Source organism: Hippopotamus amphibius, chromosome 10 (assembly GCF_030028045.1).
Source record: "Hippopotamus amphibius kiboko isolate mHipAmp2 chromosome 10, mHipAmp2.hap2, whole genome shotgun sequence".
Taxonomy (NCBI): domain Eukaryota; kingdom Metazoa; phylum Chordata; class Mammalia; order Artiodactyla; family Hippopotamidae; genus Hippopotamus; species Hippopotamus amphibius.
In genome coordinates, this window is record NC_080195.1 from 111,668,742 (window position 1) to 111,692,525 (window position 23,784).

At 40.4% G+C, this 23,784-nt stretch overlaps 1 protein-coding gene across 2 annotated transcripts in view; it reads left to right on the forward strand.

Annotated features, from left to right (window-relative positions):
- The window catches only part of SH3BGR (SH3 domain binding glutamate rich protein), a 62,074-nt gene continuing 38,290 nt past the window's right edge, over positions 1 to 23,784 (forward strand). Inside the window, exons 1-3 of one of the 2 annotated variants that reach the window (XM_057697575.1) lie at positions 14 to 282; positions 7,233 to 7,418; positions 22,289 to 22,369. In XM_057697575.1, coding sequence (XP_057553558.1) covers positions 25 to 282; positions 7,233 to 7,418; positions 22,289 to 22,369 — 525 coding nt within the window. In that variant the 5' untranslated portion in view covers positions 14 to 24. Of the gene's footprint in view, positions 283 to 7,232; positions 7,419 to 22,288; positions 22,370 to 23,784 lie in introns of both variants that reach the window. The other variant, XM_057697576.1, reaches the window with a different exon arrangement.

The following is a 23,784-nucleotide window of genomic DNA, read 5'->3' on the forward strand; positions in this document are numbered from 1 at the left end:
ACCATTTTCCTGACAGATCTCCAAATGTTCCCGGGCCAATGGAGGGGAGAGCCCAAGATGCCTGGGCCGCTCCTGGGAGAGGCAGGGCTTAAGTCGAGGCGAGAGGCAGGCGCTCAGACAGCCCTGGGCCCCCGCCAGCCCCCACCTGGCACTCGTCTGTGTCGCTGTCAGGATTTGTCTAGCTCCGCGTTCCCTCGCAGGGGTGTGTTGGGGGGAGTCCTCTTTGCGACACTCAAAATGGTTATCAAAGTGTTTGTGGCCACATCATCTGGGTCCATAGCGGTAGGTGTCTGGTGGTACTCGGGGGCTTTCTCCCCGTCCTGTTTTCTGAATAGCTCAGACTTGGAAGTAGAAGGAGCCGGGTGTGCCCCAGCGCTGGCCTTACCTTTCTTTTTGAGGCGTGTGTAAGTAAGCCTGTGAGCCCTTTGCTTTCCGCCTTGGTTTGAATGGTGTTGAAGAAGTGTGCAAAATGTGTGATCCGGGACAGCTGCGTGTGGAAGGGGATTCAAGGAAGGGGGCGTGTTTGATACGAGACCGTTTAACACCTAATTTGTGTCTGTTGTGTGGCATGGGTGACAGAATCAGAGGCTTTTTTTGGGTGGAATGTTTCTGCCATTTATTCTGTAGGGCTTAGACTAATTTCAAATTGCAAATAAACGACACTTTGTGTAACAATATTTGGAGAGTATGATGGGCTGGATTACTAAAATGACCCCTGGGTGTAATTACTTGTGTATTCCATGTAATCCTAGTGAAAGTGTAAAGTTAGCATGTGTAATACTATTATTTGAGGGTAATGATGTCACAGTGACAAGAAGAAATGTCTCTAAGGCTACAGATGTAAATGCTCTAGAACTTGAAAGAGACCAAAAATAGGTACTAAGAACCGACCCCCAAAACACTGCTTTGTCTGGTTGCCTAGGGACCAGGCTGGGAATCACCCATCCGTCTAAGTCCAGCCTTCATTCTGTGCCTTAAGAAACCAGGCGTAAGGGAGGGACTCACATCCTTGGAAACAATTCAGGCTTTGACCTGAGGCTTGAACCTGCAGTATCTATCTGGGACTGACATTTCCACCAGCATTATAGCATCTAGGAGGCTGGGGAGAGAAAACAGTTTTATTAATCCTGAGAGGTGAAGACCAGCAAAGGGGCTGTTTCCTTTTATATCTGATTCCTGGAACTTCTCGGGTTGCAGCTTGGGTTTCAGTGGTCCCTCAGCCAGGGATGATACCCTAGACAAGTGGTTGGCCCAGGGAACAGTCCTAATGGCAGCTCCTGAATGCCACCCGCCCCCCACCCCCAGCCCCTGCAGCCCTGAAATTTCTCGTGGTTTCCAGAGAGGACAAGAGGGAAACAGGAGAAAGGGGGCTGGTTGTTCCTTCAGAGCACAGCTGATGGGCAACTGTTTAGTGACCTCGCAAACATCTTTTAACAGAAAACGATGAGGAACGATTCCAGATGTGAAACTGCAAAATCTTTCATGGCTGTTGATGACCTCAGAAACTTTTAGTTCATCTACGAAAAGCACATTGTTGGATTGTTTAGATTAAAAAAAATTTTTTTTAAGCAAATGGCTTTCATGGGCTTCAAATATGCTGTTGACACACTCATTGCTGGAAACGTTTACCACTAACTGCCAATCTTCTACATATTCCATAGGTCAGGTCTGAGTGGCTTTATGCATCCTTCCGGAGACAGTGAACAAACAGATAGATTTCTTAGGATTATCTGATGGCCTGCATTCCTGACGTTTGGGAGCATGATTTAATTAGCTTGGGAGGATCTGGAGGGGTACTGTTTGTTCCAGGATCTTGGAAAATCCAAGTTTATTCTGCTGCCGTAAGCAAATGTTTTGGTACCATGTGGGACTATGTGACCTTGGGAAAGTTATTTCACCTTGCTCAGCCTCAATTTCCTTATCTGTGGAATGAGGATAAGAATAGTACTCATCTCATAGCGTTGTCATGAGGACTTAGGAACTAAGCAAAGAGTGCCCAGCAGGGCGTCAAGTGCTGAATAAATATTAACATTGTTAGTTAATGTTATAACTATCAGCTATGGCTAGCTAATATTATAATTATAACTATGGGTTATTATAATTATTAGTTAATGTTAGTTAATATTAATCAGTATGAGTGTAGTTGTTATAATTATTAGTTAATATTAGAAGATCTGTATCTATGATGATGTTTCAGAAGAATTGTCTCAAGCCACGTAAATGGAAGAACTTCTGTCAGTGCTAATGGTTTTTCCTGGCTGGGGGAATTTCACCAGAAGCTCCTTTGCAGGACAACCCCAGAGCAGCTGCCAGTACTTATGCTATGTGTGTGGTGGTTGGTCTACAAAATCTTTACTACTTATTTCTTCAGTCTGTATACTTTAAAAATAGGTTCTTGCCTGTGACCTTGTCAAAGAGGGCATTATGACTTCTGTTGGATGAATGAAATAAGTGAAAAAGGAAAAAGCCAATTGTAATCTCTTGATGAGGGTGGAGACATGATACACGCATGTGGGTGTGTATCACGTCTCTGTTTTAACAGTTGATGCCAAAGCGTGCTTCCATGTTTTACCACTTGACGGACAGATTTGGTTGAAGAGACCCTGTGAGTAGGAGAAGGTTGTTGTATCTCTGTGGATGACCCTTCTCTGTTCCTGAAGGCCATTGCCACAAGGGTGAGGGGACAAAGGGAGAGAGGACAGTCCTCATTGTTTTCAAGACGCACAGTCCCTGGGCCACCATCTTTAAGGACAGACCCTGTTGGTGGCTCCTGGATTTCTCGATGCTTTTTTCCACTCTTGACTGAGTGTAAACATAGAGGGAAAAGCATGGCTCTTGAATTAGATGGATCTGGATGTGAACCTTGGAAAATTCTTTAATTCACTGGCACCTCAGCTTTATCTTAAAATGGTGATCAGAATTTTTGCCTGGCATGGCAGACAGGACGAGTCATGCCAGAGTGCCTGACTGCACAGCTTCTCCACTTGTGGTGCAAAATGCTTTTTGCCTGCGTTCCTCAATTCTCACCAGCACCCGGGAGGAAGGCTGTGTTCTCTCTGTTTTGCAGATGAGGCAATGGACGAGCAGAGCTTCTGCTCACGTAGCAACCTTCCCAGCCAGGATGGAAACACAGGTCACCTCTCACTCAAATGCAGTGTGCTTTCTACTACAGTACAGTGACCTCGTTTGGAAAGGTTCCTATCTATACAAAACAGTAAAGGGGACGTGCCAAGCGAGTGACCCAAAGATCACTCTGACACCAGTCACCAACAGTGGCTGGTGACTTCAGGACAGAGAATAACGCTTTTTTTAAAAAAAAATTATTTGATTGAGGTATAGTTGATTTACAATGTTGTGTTAATTTCTGCTGTACAGCAAAGTGATCCAGTTTTCAGAATCTTTTCCACTATGGTTTATCATGGGATATTGAATATAGTTCCCTGTGCTTTACAGTAGGACCTTGTTGTTTATCTGTTCTATATATAATAGTTTGCATCTGCTAACCCCAAACTCCCAGTCCATCCCTCCCCCACCCCCTCCCTCTTGGCCACCACAAGTCCGTCCTCTATGAGAATGGTCCATCCTTATGAGTCAGTGTAACAGAATAGGAAGTGAAAGCACGGAGTCCTAACCACTGCACCTCCAGGGAATCCCCAATGTAACAGGATAGGAAAACAGAGTTCTCTGAGCCTCCACTGAGGTCCCAATGTCTCCAAGTGACACAGACCCCAAGGACCCTGGATCCTCCAGAGGGGCTGCCGGGAAGGACGGTGTAGCCTGTGGGACCAGCATTGGCCATGGCTCCCTGGAGAGGGGAGAAGGGGTGAGAGGTGCAGGGGGGAGTGTGTCTGTGGCAACGGCTATTGAGGTTGAGGGGCTGTGCATGCCCCCCCCCTTGAGGCCATAAAGGGGAGGTGCCCTCTGGGGGCTGATGCCCTGTCCCGAGGGTCAGCTCAGGAGGCCACATGGAGAAGAGCTGTGACTTTGACTGTGGGGGTGTGGGGCAGCGGAGTGTCTAGTGAGGCTCCTTGAGAAAGGACCCAACAAAGGGGGAGGCTGCAGGGGGGTGCACCCCCACTCAGTTGGGCATCAGCGTGTGGGCAAAGGCCAAGTGCCAGCCAGGTGAGCTCACGCGCTCCCTGCTTCCCTCTCCCTCCTCTGGGCTCATCCTAAGACCCTTCTCCAGTCCCAGGCAGAAGTCAAATGCTCCAAACATCGCCAGCAGAGCGATGCTTTTGACCCAGTGTAAATTACCCGTGTTTGGGGTATCCGGAGGGACAGATTTTATTTTTCTTCTCTTTTCTTAGGTGAGGTGCTGAGAAATGAAATTTAGCACCGTATCATGCATCCAACAGTGAGCCAATTTCCTGTAGACGTAATTGCTTGTCTTGAGAGGAATAATAGTAAACAGATCTTCCTATCCTGTTTTCTCCGTCTTTCTTTGACTTTACAGAAGAAGAAACCTAAGTCAGGACTTGGGGAAATGTTCTTCACCTATTTAGAAATTGTGGAATAAAATGAAATCCTTTTCCATCCCACCTCAAGTTCTGGGGCATGTTTTTTTTTTTAAGTTCTTTTTTAAAAATGGAAGTGTAGGTAATTTACATTGTTGTGTTCGTTTCAAGGGTACAGCACAGTGATTCAGTTAAGTCCTGAGGCAAGATGAATAGCGATGGAAATAAGGCAGGTGTGGGAGTGGACCTTGGCCAGGCTGAGGCTCCTGAGACCGTATTTGAGGGGGAAGGAAGATGGAGTTTGGACAGAATAAAGGATGTTGCCTTCTGACTATTGAATTAAAAGTAAATCTGCCTGAAATGAAGATGTCTCTCCTCTTCGAAACAGCAAAGTTATCGCTGAAAATATCTACAGGAGTAAGTAAGTTATAAAGTGGCACAAGTAATTATGGACAGGTTGGAAAGAATGTAGAGAAAACATGATTAATTAAAATAATAATTAAGTCCAACAACCTGTCATCAGGTCTGCTGGGATTTTGTAATATTTAGACATTCAGCTGTGAAGCCATGGCATTTGGAGTCCAGTTTCCACAACGAGGATCAGGAGGTCTGAGGGTTCCCCCAGCAGAGCCTTGGGGGAGGGCACGCCGGTCAAGAGATATGCAGCCTGTCCTTTGGTTCTGAGAGATGTGACACTCAGGAATGTGCCAGAGTGCTCATGCCAGAAGCTTAATGGAGATTCCATCATTCCATACCTTTCTGTATGACTTTTATTTTTATTTTTTGTCTGTGCTTATCCCAAACTGAAATATATATCTTGGCCTGAGTCTTGCTGATAAAGTGTTGCATTGTAGCTAAGAACAACCTTTAATTTATTAATCTAATGCTTTTAGTTGCATTATCTTTGTTATGTTGATGGTATAAATCTTAAGAAGTAAATGTGTGATTACCATTTATATATATGTATATATGCAACTTATACACAAAAATTTATATGTAATTTATATTTACCACATATTAATTAAATTTAAATCATTAAATATTTTAAAAAATTAAAACAAATTTTTTTGGCTGCATTGGGTCTTCATTGCTGTGTGTGAGCTTTCTCTAGTTGTGGCGAGTGGGGGCTACTCTTTGTTGCAGTGTGCAGGCTTCTCATTGTGGTGTCTTCTCTTGTTGTGGAGCACAGGCTCTAGGTGCACAGGCTTCAGTAGTTGTGGCACATGAGCTCAGTGGTTGTGGCACATGGGCTCAGTAGTTGTGGTGTGTGGGCTCAGTAGTTGTGGTGTGTGGGCTCAGTAGTTGTGGCATGCGGGCTTAGTTGCTCCATGGCATGTTGGATCATCCCGGACCAGGGATTGAACCTCGTGGATTCTTAACCACTGCACCACCAGGGAAGTCCAAATCATCCAAATATTATACTTATGGTTAATATATACAATCAAGTCACAACCCAGACCAAATTACATAGAATTTGTTTTGGGTGGTGACTTCATTCCAGGGTTTAAGCATCCGTGTGAGCCTTACTTTTCCTTATAGAAAGAAAGAAACTCTCTATTCACAAGTCATTGATAGAATCATTCATTTTGGCAAAAATGAGTAAAAGAATTTTGGAGGGGCGGTATACAAGTCTTTACAAAATGAATTGGTTTCAAATAAAAGAGGATTTGAATCTAGACATTGGGTTTGGGATGGGCATATACCTTTTACAGCATTTGTTTGGAATCCTCAAAATGTAGTCCTTCTGCTGATAAACAAATTACGTGAACACGACGTGGGGTCTCAAACCCTATAAAACATTTTTAACGACTCTTTTCATTATGAGACAATATTATATTCAGAGGGCTTAAAATTAAGATATCAGATATTTTCATGTCAAAGAAAATACTAATTTAAAATTTTAATCTTACTTTTAAGAAATGACCCTATTTTCCCTCTTTATCATCTTGAGCATGTTCTGTATCTAGAGTGTGCAAATGAGTTCTTGACATTTTTTTTCACCCGAATAAGCATCTTATGAATCTATTCATGCGAAGAGCTTGGCACCATCGATCAGGGATCGATAAATAAGTATTGATTGGTTTACTCTATTGATCACTCTGAAGTCTCTCCCAGAGTTCTTACAAATGTGGTCCACAGTCTGCTGCAACTTGTTTACCAGTGTTTATAAAAGAGGGCATGGTGCATTCTGGGAGTGAATTCTTTGATTGAAGAGAGAAAATTGTTATTGTTTCTGAGGAAAGAGTTCTAAGCTTTCAAGATGGCCACAGTCACAAAGAAATGGCATTTGGTAGATACAGTCCTTGTACATGAACCATGGGTAGAGAAAAGGGCCCTTGGATGTCCTCTCTTAGGTGTGGCTGGCACTCTGATCTCAGTTAAAGAGCTGGGTGGGAGCAGGAAAGGAGAAATCTGTGTGAGAACAGGGTTATTTTACTTCTTTACTCTTCAATATGCTGGGAGAAGTATCCACCAGCTTTTCTGGCTTTTTTCCTGCCCTTTCTCTTCCAATAATCTCCATGTGGGCTTTTCAGTTTCCTGTATTATTGTTATCATTTCTAAAACTGCTTTTGTTCAATGTGACTCATATTCCTATTTTTATAACTCTTTTGGTCCTATGGAATGAAGAGGTGTGATTTTATGGATTTCCTTGTTTAAATATTTAGCAATATTATTTGTGTTGTATGGCATAATTGGAGAAAGGGCTTAGTTTATGTAAATATCAGCAAACGGTTTTTACAAACAGTCTAATAGTAATCTTTCTCTACTCTTGACCAGATTAGGAAGAAACAGCAAGAAGTAGTGGGCTTTTTGGAAGCTAATAAAATCGATTTTAAGGAGTTCGATATTGCTGGAGATGAAGACAATAGGAGGTGGATGAGAGAGAACGTTCCTGGAGAAAAGAAACCTCAAAATGGGATTCCTCTGCCGCCGCAGATATTCAATGAAGAGCAGTATTGTGGGGTGAGATTTGATTTCTTGGAAAATTCATCTGCATGTGTGTTTATCAGAAATCATTTAAAGCAGATTGATTTCGAGGCAGCATTTAAATTTGTTGACATTTTTCAGGTCATGGTCTAATTTCTAGCATTCAATACCTGGATGGTAGATCTATGGTGGAGAATAAATAGTTAAGATTTACAAAATGATGGAAACAATAAAGGGATGATTCAGAAGTTCTTGGGGGTCTTTTAGGTTCTTAATTATATTTTGAAGAGATGAGGCCACTTGTTCAAACAAAATTTGCGTTTAGTTGGAAAGAAATTCTGATCAACCTTGCAGAGTACACATACATACACCCACACAGACATCGGGCATGTTTTCACTTTTGTAAAGAATGATTTGCAGAACTAAAGTTTTGTGTAAATGTACGAAATGTACGGGGGTGAGTCAAAAGTTATCTGTACTCTGGCTGTAGAATTTATTTTAATTAACTTTTAGAGAAGACAAATACATCGTTTTTTGACATAATCTCCTTGCTTTTCAATACACCTTGTCCATCTGTCAACGAGTTTCCGTATTCCCTCAGTAAAAAAATGTTTTAGGCTGAGCTGCGAGCCACGAACGCACCACTGTCTTCACTTCTTCATCAGAAGTGAGTCTTTGTCCTCGTAGGGCTGCTTTCAGGGGACCAAACAGGTGAAAGTCTGATGGAGCAAGATCAGGACTATAGGGAGGATGCTTTAACACCTCAAAATGAAGTTTTTGCAGAGTGTCAACAGTGTGAGCAGAAGTGTGCAGACGTGCATTGTCACGCAAGATCACAACGCCCTAGGATAGCAGTCCTCTGTATTTAATCTGAAGTTTAGGCTTCAGCTCTTCAGTAAGCATCTCACTATAATGAGCACTGTTGATTGTTGAAACTTTTTCCTGATTATGTTCCAGTATTGGCCCTTGAGAATCCCAGAAAATTGTAAGCATCAATTTTCCAGCTGATGGTTGATTTTTGAACTTTTTCTTGGTTGGCGATTGAGGCTGTTTCCATCCCATACTCTCAGGCTCATAGTGATGAGTCCATGTCCCATCACCAGTAATGATTCTCTTTAAGAAACTTTCACCTTCCTTAGATTATAGTCCAAATTTTGTTTGCAGATATCCAAACACTTCTGTTTGTGCTCTTCCGTGAGTTGTTTCGGTAACCATCTCGCACAAACTTTCTGAAACCTAAGTCTGTCATGGATTACTTCATTTTGAGGTGTTAAGGCATCCTCCCTATAGTCCTGATCTTGCTCCATTGGACTTTCACCGGTTTGGTCCCCTGAAAGCAGCCCTACGAGGACGAAGACTCACTTTTGGTGAAGAAGTGAAGAGAGCAGTGCGTTCGTGGCTCACAGCTCAGCCTAAAACATTTTTTACTGAGGGAATATGAAAGCTTGTTGACAGGTGGACAAAGTGTATTGAAAAGCAAGGAGATTATGTTGAAAAATGGTGTATTTGTCTTTTCCAAAAGTTAATTAAAATAAATTCCACAGCCAGAGTACGGATAATTTTTGACTTACCCTTGTATCTAAATGGCTTAAAAACTGTTCTGGACACCCTTTCTCCTTGTGAGGACATAGCAAGAAGATGCCCATTTATGAACCAGGAAGGGGGCCCCTCACCAGACACTGCATCTGCTGGTGCCTTGATCTTGGACTTCCAGAACTGTGAGAAATAAATGTCTGTTGTTCATAAACCACCCAAAAACAAAAAACAAAAAACGGTTCTGGACATTTAATTATAGGAGCAATTTTATTTTGCACATTTAATAGTTCATTTTACACATAAAATAGTTATTTTAGACATAAAATAGTTCATTTTAAAACCACTTTTTCCTCAGAATTTATAGATTCTGCTCAGTAAATCAAATTGTTGAAGAGAAACATTTAAAAACTCAGAGGGCTTTGGAGCATGAGAACTGGAGTTATCTTAGGGGTCATCTAAGTCTTTGAGGCCGTTTCTCAGACACAGCAGTCAGGGTTCTGGAAGGCAGAGGGAAGCAGTTGCTCAGGCCTGTACTGCTTCTGAAGGCTGGAGCCTGGTGTGGGAATCTTCACTCACCTCTTCTCTTCTTGCTACACGAAACTGCTGGTCCTCTAGCTCAGTTTCTCTTTATTACATTTCTCACCTAAAGAAGGTGTCATCAAACTATAGCCAGAGGGCCCAGGCCTGCAGCTGCCTGTTTTGGTAAAGTCTGCACTAATTCACTCACTTGGTGAGTATGGCTAACTTTGCATGATGGCAGAGCTGAGCAGTTGCAACAGGACCACATGATCCACAAAGCCAGAAACATGTACATTCTGCCCATTTACAGAAAAGATTTGGGGCCTCTCTTTTGAAGCGTGACTTGTCTTGCTGGTGGGGGTTTATATTTGTTTTCTAGGGCTGATGTAACAGAACACAGCAAAGCTGGTGGCTCTTATGGATGGTATGTTTGTGTCTCCCCCAGATTCATATGTTGACGTCCTAATGCCCAGTGGTATTTGGAGACGGGGCCTCTGGGAGGGGATTAGGGTTAGACAAGGTCCTGAGGGTGGGGCCTCGGTGATGGGATTGGTGCCCTTACAGGAAGAGGAAGACAGAGAGACCCCTCTCTCTTCACCACATGAACAAACAGCCAGAGACAGCTGTCTGCAAGCCAGGAAGAGAGCAGAACCCAAATATGCTGCACCCAGAACACAGCTCTGTTGTTTAAGGCACCAGCCTGTGGCATCTTGTTACGGCAGCCCGAGCTGACTATTACAGTGCCTTAAAATAACAGACATTCATTCTCTCACCGTTCTGGAGGCCGAAGTTTGGGATCAGGGTGTCAATAGGATTGGTTTCTTCTGGAGGCTCTGAGGGAAGATCTGTTCCATGCCTCTCTCCTGGCTTCTGGTGGCTGCCAACCATCTCTGGCCTTCCTTGGCTTGTTGACATGTCATGCCCGTCTCTGCTTCCGTTTCCACACAGCCTTCTTCCTGGGGGTCTCTCTGTGTCTTCACATGGCTTTCTTCCTGGGGGTCTCTCTGTGTCTTCACATGGCCTTCTTCCTGGGGGTCTCTCTGTGCCTTCACACGGCCCTCTTCTTGGGGGTCTCTCTGTGTCTTCACATGGCCTTCTTATGAGGACAATGATTATCAGAATAGGGTCCACCCTCATCCAGCATGGCCTTGTCATAACTAACTACATGTGTAAATATCCTTATTTCCACATAAGGTCACTTCCTGAGGTTCCGGGTGGTTCCGGTTCTGTGGGGGACAGTACGGTCTGTATGAATTTACGTGACAATGTTAAGGTTCTTCACAGGCCTAGCTCAAAGTCCTCAGGGTGTGGGAGTGTTTTCAAACAGTCCTCATGTGGTGAGTACTTATTTAGTGGAACATATGGTCCAGTCCAGCTCTCCTGGGATTGATGCTGGGGCTTCCCTGAGTGTAGAGAGCATTTCCTCTGTGAGGAATAGTCCCTCCCCTGCATCCCACACTCCTCTCCCCACACTCTCCAGACCTCCTGTCTTCTGGACATCCCTCCACCCTGACCTGAATTTCTAAGAATTGTGGCTCTTGTTGGATAAGGAAAGGGAGCTTAAGTTTTTTTTGGGGGGGGGAGGTGGTGGTAGTGGTGATGGGAAATTTTTATTTTTTATAGAATTTTTTAATAATTGAAAAGTTAATACATGTGCACATGGAAAAATTAAAATATTTACAAAGTTGCCTGCCATGAAGATTATTCTCCATCCCATCTCAGCCCCTCTAGTTCCTTCCTCTGAGGTGGGCCAGCTTCACGGGTCTGCCATCTGGGAAGTCACGCCAGGCCCCACTCAACAGAGCTCTCCACTTGGTTTAACATGCTACTGTTGCTGCCTTGAAATTCATCACGATTTTTCAGCAAAGGATGATGCCTTGTTTTTGTTTTGCATCAGGCCCTGCAAATTATGTAGCTGGTCCTTCTCTGACCAACCAATGTTGGCAATTTCTTATTTGGCCTTCCAGAAATTTTCTTTTCTCTTTTCTTTTTCTTTTTTTTAATATTTATTTATTTATTTAGGCTGCGCTGGGTCTTCGTTGTGGCACGTGGGATCTTCGTTGTGGCATGTTTAGTTGCAGCATACAGGCTTCCTGGTTGCAGCACATGGACTCTTTAGTTGTGGCATGTGGTATCTAGTTCCCTGACCAAGGATCGAACCCAGGCCCCCTGAAACTAATGTTGTGTTAGTTTCAGGTGTACAGCAAAGTGATTTAATTATACATATACATGTATCTATTCTTTTTCAAATTTTTTTCTCATTTAGGTTATTGCAGAGTACTGAGTAGAGTTCCCTGTGCTAGACAGTAGGTCCTTGTTGGTTATCCATTTTACACATAGCAACATATACATGTCAACCTCAGAATCCCAGTCTATCTCTCTCCCCCATCCTTATCCCCTGATAACCATAAGTTCGTTCTCTAGGGCTGTGAGTTTGTTTCCATTTTGTAAATAAGTTTATGTGTATCATTTTTTTTAGATTCCACATATAAGTGATGTCCTAGGATATTTGTCTTTCTGTCTGACTTACTTCACTTAGTATGATAATCTCCAGGTCCATCCATGTGGCTGCAAATGACATTATTTCATCCTTTTTAATGGCGGAGTAATATTCCATTGTATATACGCACCACATCTTCTTTATCCATTCCTCTGTCGATGGACATTCAGGTTGCTTCCATGTCCTGGCTATTGTGAATAGTGCTGCAATGAACAGGGGGTGAATGTATCCTTTCCAGTCATGCCTTTCTCCAGATATATGCCCAGGAGTGGGATTGCAGGATCACATACTCTTTATTTTAATGGCTGCAGAATTGGATGTGACATAATTTATTGGCACAGTCCTCTAATGGGGACCATTCAGGTTGTTTTCGGTCTTAGCTACAAATGATGCTGCAGGAAACCTCTATATGCGTACAGAGCTTTGTATTCAGTCTGAGTGTATGTATAGGATAAATTCCTAGAAGGTGTGCTGAGTTAGAGCATATATGCATCTCACATTTCAGTAGATATTAAACCTTGGCCATAGTTGCACAAATTTATGTTTTCAAACATAATTTGAGTGTGGCTGGTTCCCTGTGACTTTGACAACACTCTATATGCAAACTTTCAGATCTTTGCCAATCTGTTAGATGAAAAATGTGTTCTCACTGTTTTGACTTGGATTTCTGTCTTCATGGGTGAGGCAGAACATCTTTTCCTCTGTTTGTAAGCTCTCTGTGTTTTTTTCTATGACTTGCTATTTTCCTGTTTGGTTCCAGGTAATGTTTATTGGTTTGTAAGTCTTTACTTATGAAGGAAAGTAGCCCTTTCACTACCTACCATGTTGCAGATATTTTCCCACATTTCTTATTTGTCTTTTGACTTTTTAAAGTGATTTTTTTTTGGAATGAAGGACTTACATTTTTTTTGTGCAGATTTGTTAATCTTTTAAGAATTGTTCCTGTCTTGTTGAGAAAATTGTTCTGCATGCTAAAATCATCAAAGGAATCATCTTGTGAATCATCTCATGTTTTCTTCCAGTACTTTTCCATTGAACATAGGATTTAAAATCTCTTACTTTTGCTTATTTTAACTGTCCTTTTCAATCAAGGCTAGTTACGGTAGAGACAATATTGAAGTGTTTTCTTTCAACCAATGTTAACTCCCAGGGTAAAAGTTCTGTAGTTATTTTCTGCTATAAAAATAAAACCTCAGAGGAATTTCTTATTCCATTTTGCTGTGATCTAGCAATGTTTTCCATTTTAACTGTGGAATAAAAAGAGATTTCCCAAGTAAGAAAAAAGACTTCTATTTTTAAGATGTATTTTCCTGTTACAAGTATGGCTCTAATGAGATAAGCATACAAATTATTTTATGTTTAACTGTTTTTAATTATTTTCAGTTCTGCCTTCAGAACTTTTTCTTACTAGCAGCTTTGCTAAATTTGCTTTTCCGCAGTCTGTGGATATTCTTAACAAAGGCGTATCAATGAGGCAAAGGACTGTTTTCAGAAAGTAGGTAAAAATGACTATTTGTATTGTAGGTTCCAATTTTAAAAGGAGACTTAGAGGTTCTGAAGGATATGTCAGGTTTAAAATAGAGTAAAACTACTCAATATTCTGTAATAACCTGTATGGGAAAATAATCTGAAAAAGAATGGATATATGTATATGTATAACTGAATCACTTTGCTGTACACCTGAAACTAATACAACATTGTAAATCAACTGTACTCCAATATAAAATAAAAATTAAAATAATAAAGTGATAAACCTGCTTTAAAAAAATAAAGTGGCATAAACCTGGATGGTCATTGTATCTTTCCACATGATTGAAATGTGGGCTGTCAGAATAATGCTATCATTGAAGCTGAATCACTGGACTCTGGATTCTTGAATGATCACCCATGTGCCACACATGGTGATGGCAGCAGGCAGAGGGGACCTCAAGGGCGAGCAGTGGCTTTCTCTGCATCAGGGCAGTGAGAGGGCTGGGTGTCAGGGGTAGTTCTGAGTACCATCGTGTCCCTGCCAGTCTGATCTCCTGCTGCTCTGGGCAGAACAGATGAAGATGTTGTTAAGAGGGTGTGGCAGACAACTGTTAGCTACAGAAAGGGGATGCCACTGGGAAGCCAGGCGCAGTGGAGGCCAGGTCACCCGCCTGGCAGAAAAATACTAACAGGAAGTAGCCGACTTGTCTGTTGATGCCAAGTCAGAGTCTGTGCATTTTCGCCTAGGTGAGGGGTTGGGGTGCCTGCCTGGACCTAGATGCAGCCAAAGGGGACTTTGATCATTCAGCAGAGGCAAGTATCTGTGGGGACTCAGGATGCCGCCCCCCCAAACCCCCCCAGTTAGGGCAGGGGAGGGCGTTCTCAGCACATTGATGTTACTGAACAAGCTATTTTATTTTTTTAATTAAAATTTTTTTTCAGTATGATCACAATTTTATTATATCTTATATATAACTTTGGTAGTACACACAACAACATGTTAATAAAAGTTACCTTTTGTTTTGCCATTATGGGCAATTTTTCCTTGCTTTTTAAAAAAAATTATTGAAGTATAGTTGATTTACAATGTCGTGTTCATTTCTGCTGTACAGCAAAGTGACTCAGTTTTACATATATATTCTTTTTCATTTTCTTTTCCATTATGGTTTTTCACAGAATCCTGAATATAGCTCCCTGTGCTCTACAGTAGGACCCTGTTGTTCATCTGTTCTTTATATAATAGTTTGCATCTGTGAGTCCCAAACTCTCACTCCATCCCTCCCTACCGCCCTCTTTCTTGGCAGCCACAAGTGTTGAACAAGCTATTGTATGTTATTAAAACTTTATTGTGAAATATGCCGTAGATGATAAAAATATGTAGTTTAAAGAGGAATGAAAACACACAACCATGCGCACACTATCCGTTTGAGAAGCACGACATCTCCAGAAATTTAGAAGCACCCTGCGTGCTTCTCCTCGATCACGTCCAGCCCTCTTTGCACCAGAGGGAGCCAGGGTAGTGAATTTTGTGTTTACCATTCCTTTCCTTTTCTTCTATCTCCCATGTATAAATACCCAAGGAATACATTGTTTTGTTTTGCCTATTTTTGAGCTTTACATAAAAAGATTCATAATATCTGTATTTTTATTTATTTATTTATGATTTTTTTAATTTATGATTTTTAAAAATTTTTGATTTTTTGGCTGCATTGGGTCTTTGTTGCTGCACACAGGCTTTCTCTAGTTGCAGAGATTGGGGGCTACTCTTCATTGTGGTGTGCTGTGCTTCTCATTGCAGTGGCTTCTCTTGTTGTGGAGCATGGGCTCTGAGTGTGCGAGCTTCAGTAGTTGTGGCATATGGACTTCGTAGTTGTGGCGCATGGGCTCTAGAGCTCAGGCTCAGTAGTTGTGGTGCACAGGCTTAGTTGCTCTGAGGCATGTGGGATCTTCCTGGACCAGGGACTGAACCCATGTCCCCTGCATTGGCAGGCGGATTCTTAAACACTGTGCCACCAGGGAAGTCCGTATCTGTATTTTTTGAGTTGCTTCTTTCACAAACATATTTCAAAGATACAACCATATTGATTAGTGTTGCTCCTTGTTTGTTCATTTTCACTGCTCCAAAGTGGACATTGGTGTGTGTCCTAGTCTGTCTGAGATGCTGTAACAAAATGCCACAGGCTAAGTGGCTTCTAAGCAAGAGAAATTTCTTTCTCATAGTTCCGGAGGCTGGAAAGTCAAAGATCAAGGTGCCAGCATGTTTGACTTCTGATGAATGCCCCCCGGTACACAGCTAGTGCCTTCTTGCTGTGTCCTCACATGATGGAAGGGGTGAGGGAGCTCTGGGGTCTCCTCTTACAAGGGCACTAATCCCATTCAGCAGGGCTCCACCCTCATGACCTTGGTCATCACTCTCAGTATGTTTAGCTCTAATAGACAATACAAAGTGTTTTTTAAACCTAAGCTGAGGGATGGTCACACTTCAAAACTAACAATGGCAGTGATTCCAGGAGAGGGAAGACAGCATCGTGGATATCTGAGGCACTGGTGAGATCATCCCCACATTTCCAGTCACTCCAAGAAGGTTTTTGGCCTTCCTTCTAGGGCCTGAGAGTCAGGACTGGGGTCAAGTGTAGTGGAACGTTTGTGAGTTGCACAATTTTACCACTTTTTTTGATAAAATATATTTTTCACTTTTATGAAAAAAATGGTGACAGTGGCTGACAATTTAAAAAAATTTTGCTCCTTAACAAGATAAACCATCAATTCTGTTTCAACCCCTCTCGCATTTAAAAAATTTTCTAAACCGTCTGCTCTGGCTTCCTGCGGCAGCTCAATGGAGGCCCCACAAGAGGTGTCCTTGGACTATGGCCGTTAGTAAAGCGACTGTGTAGCTCTTCATGTTTGTGTGTCCTTTTCTGTAGGTCTTTAGAACATTTTTCTGTTGAACTATTGCCTTTTCCTTATGATGGAAAAGGGGCAAGCATAATATATATTATATGTATTAGTAAGTAAATATATATTTTACATAAAGTAAATGCATAATTTACATAATATATATTATATATATTAGTAAAATTTAAAAGAACATAAAAAATGTGAAATCCCTCCAAAAGAATCTAACAAGAGATGTCTGGAGAAAATTTAAGTGTTACAGAAGACAAGTAAATGATGCTATAGAACATATCCTTGGGTTGAACATCTCTATAAAAAGGTAGTATCTTAAGAATAAACGAATGGGACCTCATGAAACTTAAAAGCTTTTGCACAGCAAAGGAAACCATAAACAAGACTAAAAGGCAACCCTCAGAATGGGAAAAAATAATTGCCTATGAAACAACGGACAAAGGATTAACCTCCAAAATATACAAGCAGCTCATGAAGCTTAATAGCAAAAAAGCAAATAACCCAATCCACAAATGGGCAGAAGACCTAAATAGACATTTCTCCAAAGAAGACATACAGATGGCCAACAAACACATGAAAAGATGCTCAACATCACTCATCATCAGAGAAATGCAAGTCAAAGCCACAATGAGGTATCACCTCACACCAGTCAGAATGGCCATCATCACAAAATCTGGAAACCACAAATGTTGGAGAGGGTGTGGAGAAAAGGGAACTCTCCTGCATTGTTGGTGGGACTGTAAGTTGGTACAGCCACTATGGAAAACAATTTGGAGGTTCCTTAAAAAACTACAAATAGAACTACCATATGATCCAGTAATCCCACTCCTGGGCATATACCCAAAGAAAACCATAATCCCAAAAGAAACTTGTACCATCATGTTTATTGCAGCACTCTTTACAATAGCCAGGACATGGAAGCAACCTAAATGCCCATCAACAAATGAATGGATACAGAAGATGTGGCATATATATACAATGGAATATTACTCAGCTATAAAAAGGGATGAGATGGAGCTATATGTAATGAGGTGGATAGAACTACAATCTGTCATACAGAGTGAAGTAAGTCAGAAAGAGAAGGACAAATATTGTATGCTAACTCACATATACGGAATCTAAAAATGGTACTGATGAACTCAGTGACAAGAACAAGGATGCAGATACAGAGAATGGACTGGAGAACTCGAGGTATGGGAGGGGGTGGGGGGTGAAGGGGAAACTGAGACGAAGCGAGAGAGTAGCACAGACATATATATACTACCAACTGTAAAACAGTCAGTGGGAAGTTGTTGTATAACAAAGGGAGTCCAACTCGAGGATGGAAGATGCCTTAGAGCACTGGGGCAGGGAGGGTGGGGGGGACTCGAGCGGTGGGGGGCGTCAAGGAAGGGAGGGCATACAGGGATATGTGTATAAAAACATATGATTGAACCTGGTGTATCCCCCCCCCAAAAAAAAAAAAAAAAAGGTAGTATCTTAAAGATCCCAATTCCTCCCAAGTTGATCTATAGATCCAATACTTTTTCAATCAAAATCCCAGCAGGAATTTTTGTAGAACCAAGCAAGATAATTTATCTCAGATGAAAAAGGAAAGGTCTAAGAATAACAAGAAACAGAAAAGAAAATAAGCAAGTCTCATTATAAACCTGTGATCAAAAAAAAAAACCACCCCAAAAAACCTGTGATCATTAAGACAGTGTGATATTGGAGCATAAATAGACAGGTAGACCTAATGTCCAGAAACAGAACCCCACACAATACACAAATGGTTATGACAGAGCTGGCATTGCAGATAGATGGGGAAAGAATGGATTTTTTTAATAAATGTGGATGAAACAATTGGATGAAATAACTGGTGATTTAAAAAAATTGAAATAATTATTTAAAAATTTACCCTTAGTTCTTTTTAAAAAATTGAGATGTAACTGATATATAACTTTATATTAGTTTTAGGTGTGCAACATAATGTTTTGGATATATGTGTATATTGCAAAATGATTACCACAAGTTTAGTTAACATCTATCACTTCGTGTAGTTACAATTTTTTCCTTGTGATGAGAATTTATATGATCTATTCTGTTAGCAACTTTCAATTTTTTTGTCTTATTGATTCTTACTGACCTATATCTATACACATCTATCTATATATAATTTTTCTTTCTATTTGGTAAATGCTCATCTTTATTTTTTTCCTTCCATACTCTTTGGTTTCTTTTTTCCTCCAACTTTAATACTTGGCTCACTACTTTTAAACATTTTTTCTTTTCTAATCTAGATATTGAAGGCTATAAGTTCCCCTCTGAGTACTTCGTTAGCTCATTCCATGTATTTTGATTTGCAATATTTTCATTGTTATTTCTAAAACATTTGTAGTCCATAATATTACTTCTTTTTTGACCCATGCATTGAAATTTGGATATATTTGGAGTTTCTTCTATTATTTTCTTATGTACCTTTTATTTTTCCAACTTTTGCAGTTTCTTTTTTTCATCTTTTGTTGACTTTATTTTGACTAAAGTCTTTTTTCCTAATTGTACTTCCCCCTTTACGTAGTATAAGCTATCTGTTCTCTTGGTGGTTACCTTAGTTATTTTAACAACCATACTTAATTTAAATTAGTGAAGATTGTGTCTTTAACCCTAATCACTCTCTCCCTATTTACATGTGTTTGGTTATTTTAGTATTTTAGTTTATTAGCCATTATTCCACCGCACAACGTTTCTACTTGTTGCTTTTATAGTCTAGGTTTGTTTAGATTTAGATTTACCCACATACTTATTAGTATCTTTGCTCATTATTTCTTCTTGCATCTTAGATAGTCCACCTGGAATCATTTCCCTTCTGCCTGAATGTGTCCTATAAAAATTTCTCTAAGTGAGGGTCTGTTGGTGGTAAATTCTCTAAATTTTTGTTTGTTTAAAAAAGACATTTTCCATACAAGTGTCTTTATTTCACTCTTATGTTTGAAAAATTGTTTCGCTAAGTCGAGAATTCTGAATCCAGGGTTCTTTTTTTGTAAATATTGAAATTATTTTACTTTGCTCTGACTTCTGCATTGCTATTGAGAAGCCAGCTGTTAATCTTATTGCCATACTTTGCGGGGGGGGGGGGGGGGGGGACTTTTTCTTTCTCTCCTCCTCCTCCTTCCCCAAGGTGCATTTAATAATCTTTCTCCAGGATGTGCGTAGGTTTAGAGTTCTTTCTATCTATCCAAGTCTAGAAGACTACTAGCCATATACATTTGGGTGTGGCTTTCCCCTTGTTATCTCTGTTAGCTTCTCCTATAAGATGTGTTAGACCTTCTCACTCTGTCTTCCTATAATAATATTTCTTCCGCATTTCTCATCCTTTTTTTTTTCTCTCTCCAGATAATGTCTTTGGCTGAATCTCCCATTTAGCTGTTTCTTTTTTCTTCTGAAGTGTCTTATTAGCTCTTTAATCCACATTTTCATTTTTAGGAGGACTTTTTGGTTCTTTTCCAAATTTGTTTAGTTGTTCTCCAGTTTGTTTATTTCTTTGTGTTTTCAAGCTTCTCTTTCATTGCTGTATGGATATTAAATATAGATATTTGATATTTTCTTCCTGATAATTCCAGTATTTGATTCTGCTTTCCATTATTTCTGCTGGCTTTCACTCTTGGTATATTTTTATTTCCTTATTTATTTTGTAATTTTTGACTCTGAACTGCTCATTAAAAAAAACTTTATTTGTGGATACTCTTTGAGGCTTGGAATTTGTTTCTGCTAGTTTCCTGGGGGCTCTGTTAAAGTTAGAATACTTTTAAATTGATTTTCTTTGAAGATTTTCTGGATCATACATTTCATGGAAATTTGAATCAAAAACTCTCATGAATTTTGGCTTGTGGTTATGAATGCTCAGAGAAGATTATTTTCTCTTTCACTGAACACCAAAGTTGAATCAGGGAAGTTTTCTTTCATTCTATTTTTCATGGCAAGGTTATTTCCCGTGTATATTTACATTGAGGATAGAGCCCTCAGTGGGGTTCTAGTGTGTGTGTCTGTGTATATATGTATACATGTGCATGTGTGTGTATATATATGTGCACATGTGTGTATATGGGTCTGCATGTGTTTGTATGCACACATGTATGTGCACAGGTGTATGTGCACATGTGTATGCACATATGTTTGTATGTGCACATGTATGTATATATGATGCATGCATGTGTTTGTATGCGCACATGCATGTGTGTGTGTGTGTATTTTATAGAACTCCCCACCTCGAGGAGGCCCAGGCTTTATTGACTTCCCTCTTTTCTCTCTGTGGTATCAGAATGGAAAATAAAGATCTCCTGGTTTTGTAAGACACCCTCAGCATGGATGGTGGGCTTGGTGTGTGCTTATTCTTAGGATTCTCGATTGCACTTGGCTATACTCTTTTTTTTTTGGTACCAGTTTAGCAATGCATTTATACTTTTTTTCTTAATCTGGCTTAAAAAATTTTTTTTCAAGTTGGTGTTTCAGGGCATCTAATCTGCCACACTAACATAATCTGAAGTTGAAAAACCATTTCACACATTATTTTCTATATCTATCTGCTAACATCAGGTAAAAAATACTGACAAACTGTTCTTCAGTCCCCTGAAATTCTGAAGAAGCTATATGTACTTAAGTTGAAGCAAAACACAAATCTATTCAGTTATAAGAAAACCTATCTTGACTTGAAAGCTTCTAGAGTTGGCAACTAGAGATCATCAGATATATATCTATGGAATTTTTGGAAACTGGCATAAATTTAGTTTATTACCTTTTACCTGCTTACTACTACTACTAATGCCTTCTATCATGTAATCTTTAACGACACCTAGTAAGTGTGGGCTCCAGGAATCAGTGAGACTTTCTGATACCAAAGAATCACTTACGATGCTATATTTCCCTCAACTAAGATTTGAGGCAGCTTACAAAAATACATCCAGTACAAAAGCATAAAATTAATCACTGAGAGAATCAGGGCTACAGGTAGGAAAATAACAAAGCTTTGGATAAGATGAAGCACAGGAATTACATAACATTTTCTTCTCAATATAGCAGCCTGTCTTTGGTTTTAAGCTCTTAACACACATAAGAGGAGGGTAGGCTATAGCCGAACCACGTTGGTTTGAGTGTCCTGTTCGGTTTAGGCCAGACTAACTTCGTACCTTCTGAGCCTTTTGGGGAACACTGTTGAAACTGGATCACAGCCCCGATGACAAGATTGGCGTTAAGAAAGTGGCCCCGGGGGAGTATCTTTTATGTTTTAATGATAAAAAGCGAAACTCTTCCGTGTCATTGACAACCACACTACTGGAGAGTTGGTTTAGGGCTGAACCCACCTGGGGAAGCACTGACCTGGGTGTGGCCTGGCGTGGGGGGCGGAGCTTCGCTGAGCTTCGGGTTTCCATCTGCTACCAGGTGTCAGATCGCTCTACAGTTTTTCCTATTTTGGCAAAACAAGCACCTTTCTAAACCCTCCATGATCTTGTGGCTCCTGGTATCAGAAGGACCTGAGACAGGTCTGGGCCCTTAGAGGGCCACCATAATAACAGCAGAGGGATGCTGTGTTGGTTTAATTGTTTTATTCCTGTGTCGTTTGGACCCTAATGGGGGTCCAAATCCATAGACCAAATTATAAGGAAACCAGCTAAAGATGTGAAACTTTTAGAGAAGGGTTTCACTGTGTATGTTTGAGTCTTGTCAGCAACTCCTGAACAGGAACATTTTGTGTGCGTGTGTGCGCATGTGTATTTTCACTGTTCTGTAATAGCACAATGAAGGTGTGTAAAAACAAAGGTACACTTCAGGGTTTGATTTCCTAAGTTTTGGGGTCGATCATCTTTGGCAAAGCAAACGGGGATAAACTTTTGTGTTAGCTCCTCACTTAATGACTGATAAATAAGAAAGATTAACTTAGGTCAATTTACTGGCTTACAAGTGTGCATTGGGTTTAATCATTCTTTTTCTTTGCTTCAAGGATTTTGACTCTTTCTTCTCTGCAAAAGAAGAGAATATTATTTATTCCTTCCTTGGCTTGGCTCCCCCTCCGGGCTCAAAGGTAAGCTTGAAAACCCCGTTAGGGTCCAATATAGCTCCTAAGAAGTGAGGATAAAATCAGCATGGAGACTGTTTAATAAGTGATGATCTTTAAATTAACATGATTTTATTACACTGCTTGTTCTGGTGAACTCTTATGCATAGATATAATGCATGGTTTCTACTAACACATTTCAGAACTATGCTTTTATTATTTTTGCTCTGTTTACACCCTGTTATAGTAAGCTTTACAATACCTAAGTTAAGAAGCATTGCATGAAATAATTTTAAGTGCATTAATTAAATATATAAAAATATAAATTCTCAAGGTATATCTATGAAATTATTTTGTTATGAATTTCTCATAATAGTTTGTTAGTTGATTTTATAATGATATGTACTCCTATATTAATTATTTCTTATTTAAGATGAATTTTGCCTTTTTCACTTGATAAGGAGGGAACAATAATATCTAGATTCTAGAACAAGAATCAAGTTTGTCATGATGTCGCAAATATTGTGTTTTCTCCCCCTCTGGTGTTGTTTTGGCATTGATTATGTATAATTATGTCAATTAAATAAAGAATTATGCTAATGAAGCAAATACCACGAAGGTGAATGTCTGATGGAGATCACCTGGCTTTATTCCTTGCCTTCACTGCATCCTTACCTCTACCAAGCATCTCATACATGATTCTCCATGGATACAAGACAGGCACACATTTGTCTAATTCATTTATTTCTTTTAAAAAAATTAATTATTTAATTGTCTGCATTGGGTCTTCATTGCTGCACACGGGCTTTCTCTAGTTGTGGTGAGTGGGGGCTACTCTTCATTGTGGTGCGAGGACTCCTTATTGTGGTGGAATCTCTTGTTGTGGAGCATGGGTTCTAGGCGCTCAGGCTTCAGTAGTTGCAGCACATGGCCTCAATAGTTGTGGTGCACGGGCTTAGTTACTCCGTGGTATGTGGGATCTTCCTAGAGCAGGGATTGAACCTGTTTCCCTGCATTGGCAGGCAGATTCTTAACCACTGCGCCACCAAGGAAGTCCCTGATTCATTTATTTCTTAATTAATTTGTTTGTGCCCAGCTTCATTTCAAAAGAGATTTGTGATGACTGAGTCCAAGTTCATTCTCACCATAGGAGACACAACTCAAAATCCTATCTTATAGAGATGGGTGTGTCTCAGAGGCTTATGGATGTGCTGTCTTCCATGTGTCTGCGTTCTTCAGGTAATGACACCTGAGTTCTCTTAGTGCTTAGGTTAACCCGAGCAGGTGAAGCATGAATTCCTTCTCCAAATGTAACATGCAGATTTCACAGTTGGTTAATGGTTCTATAGGAGGATAAAATCTTCCCTTTTAATGAAATACCTTTCTGGCTTTGGTCAACTTAAATGCAACATATCTCATACGCATTCTTAGCAGTTTAAAAA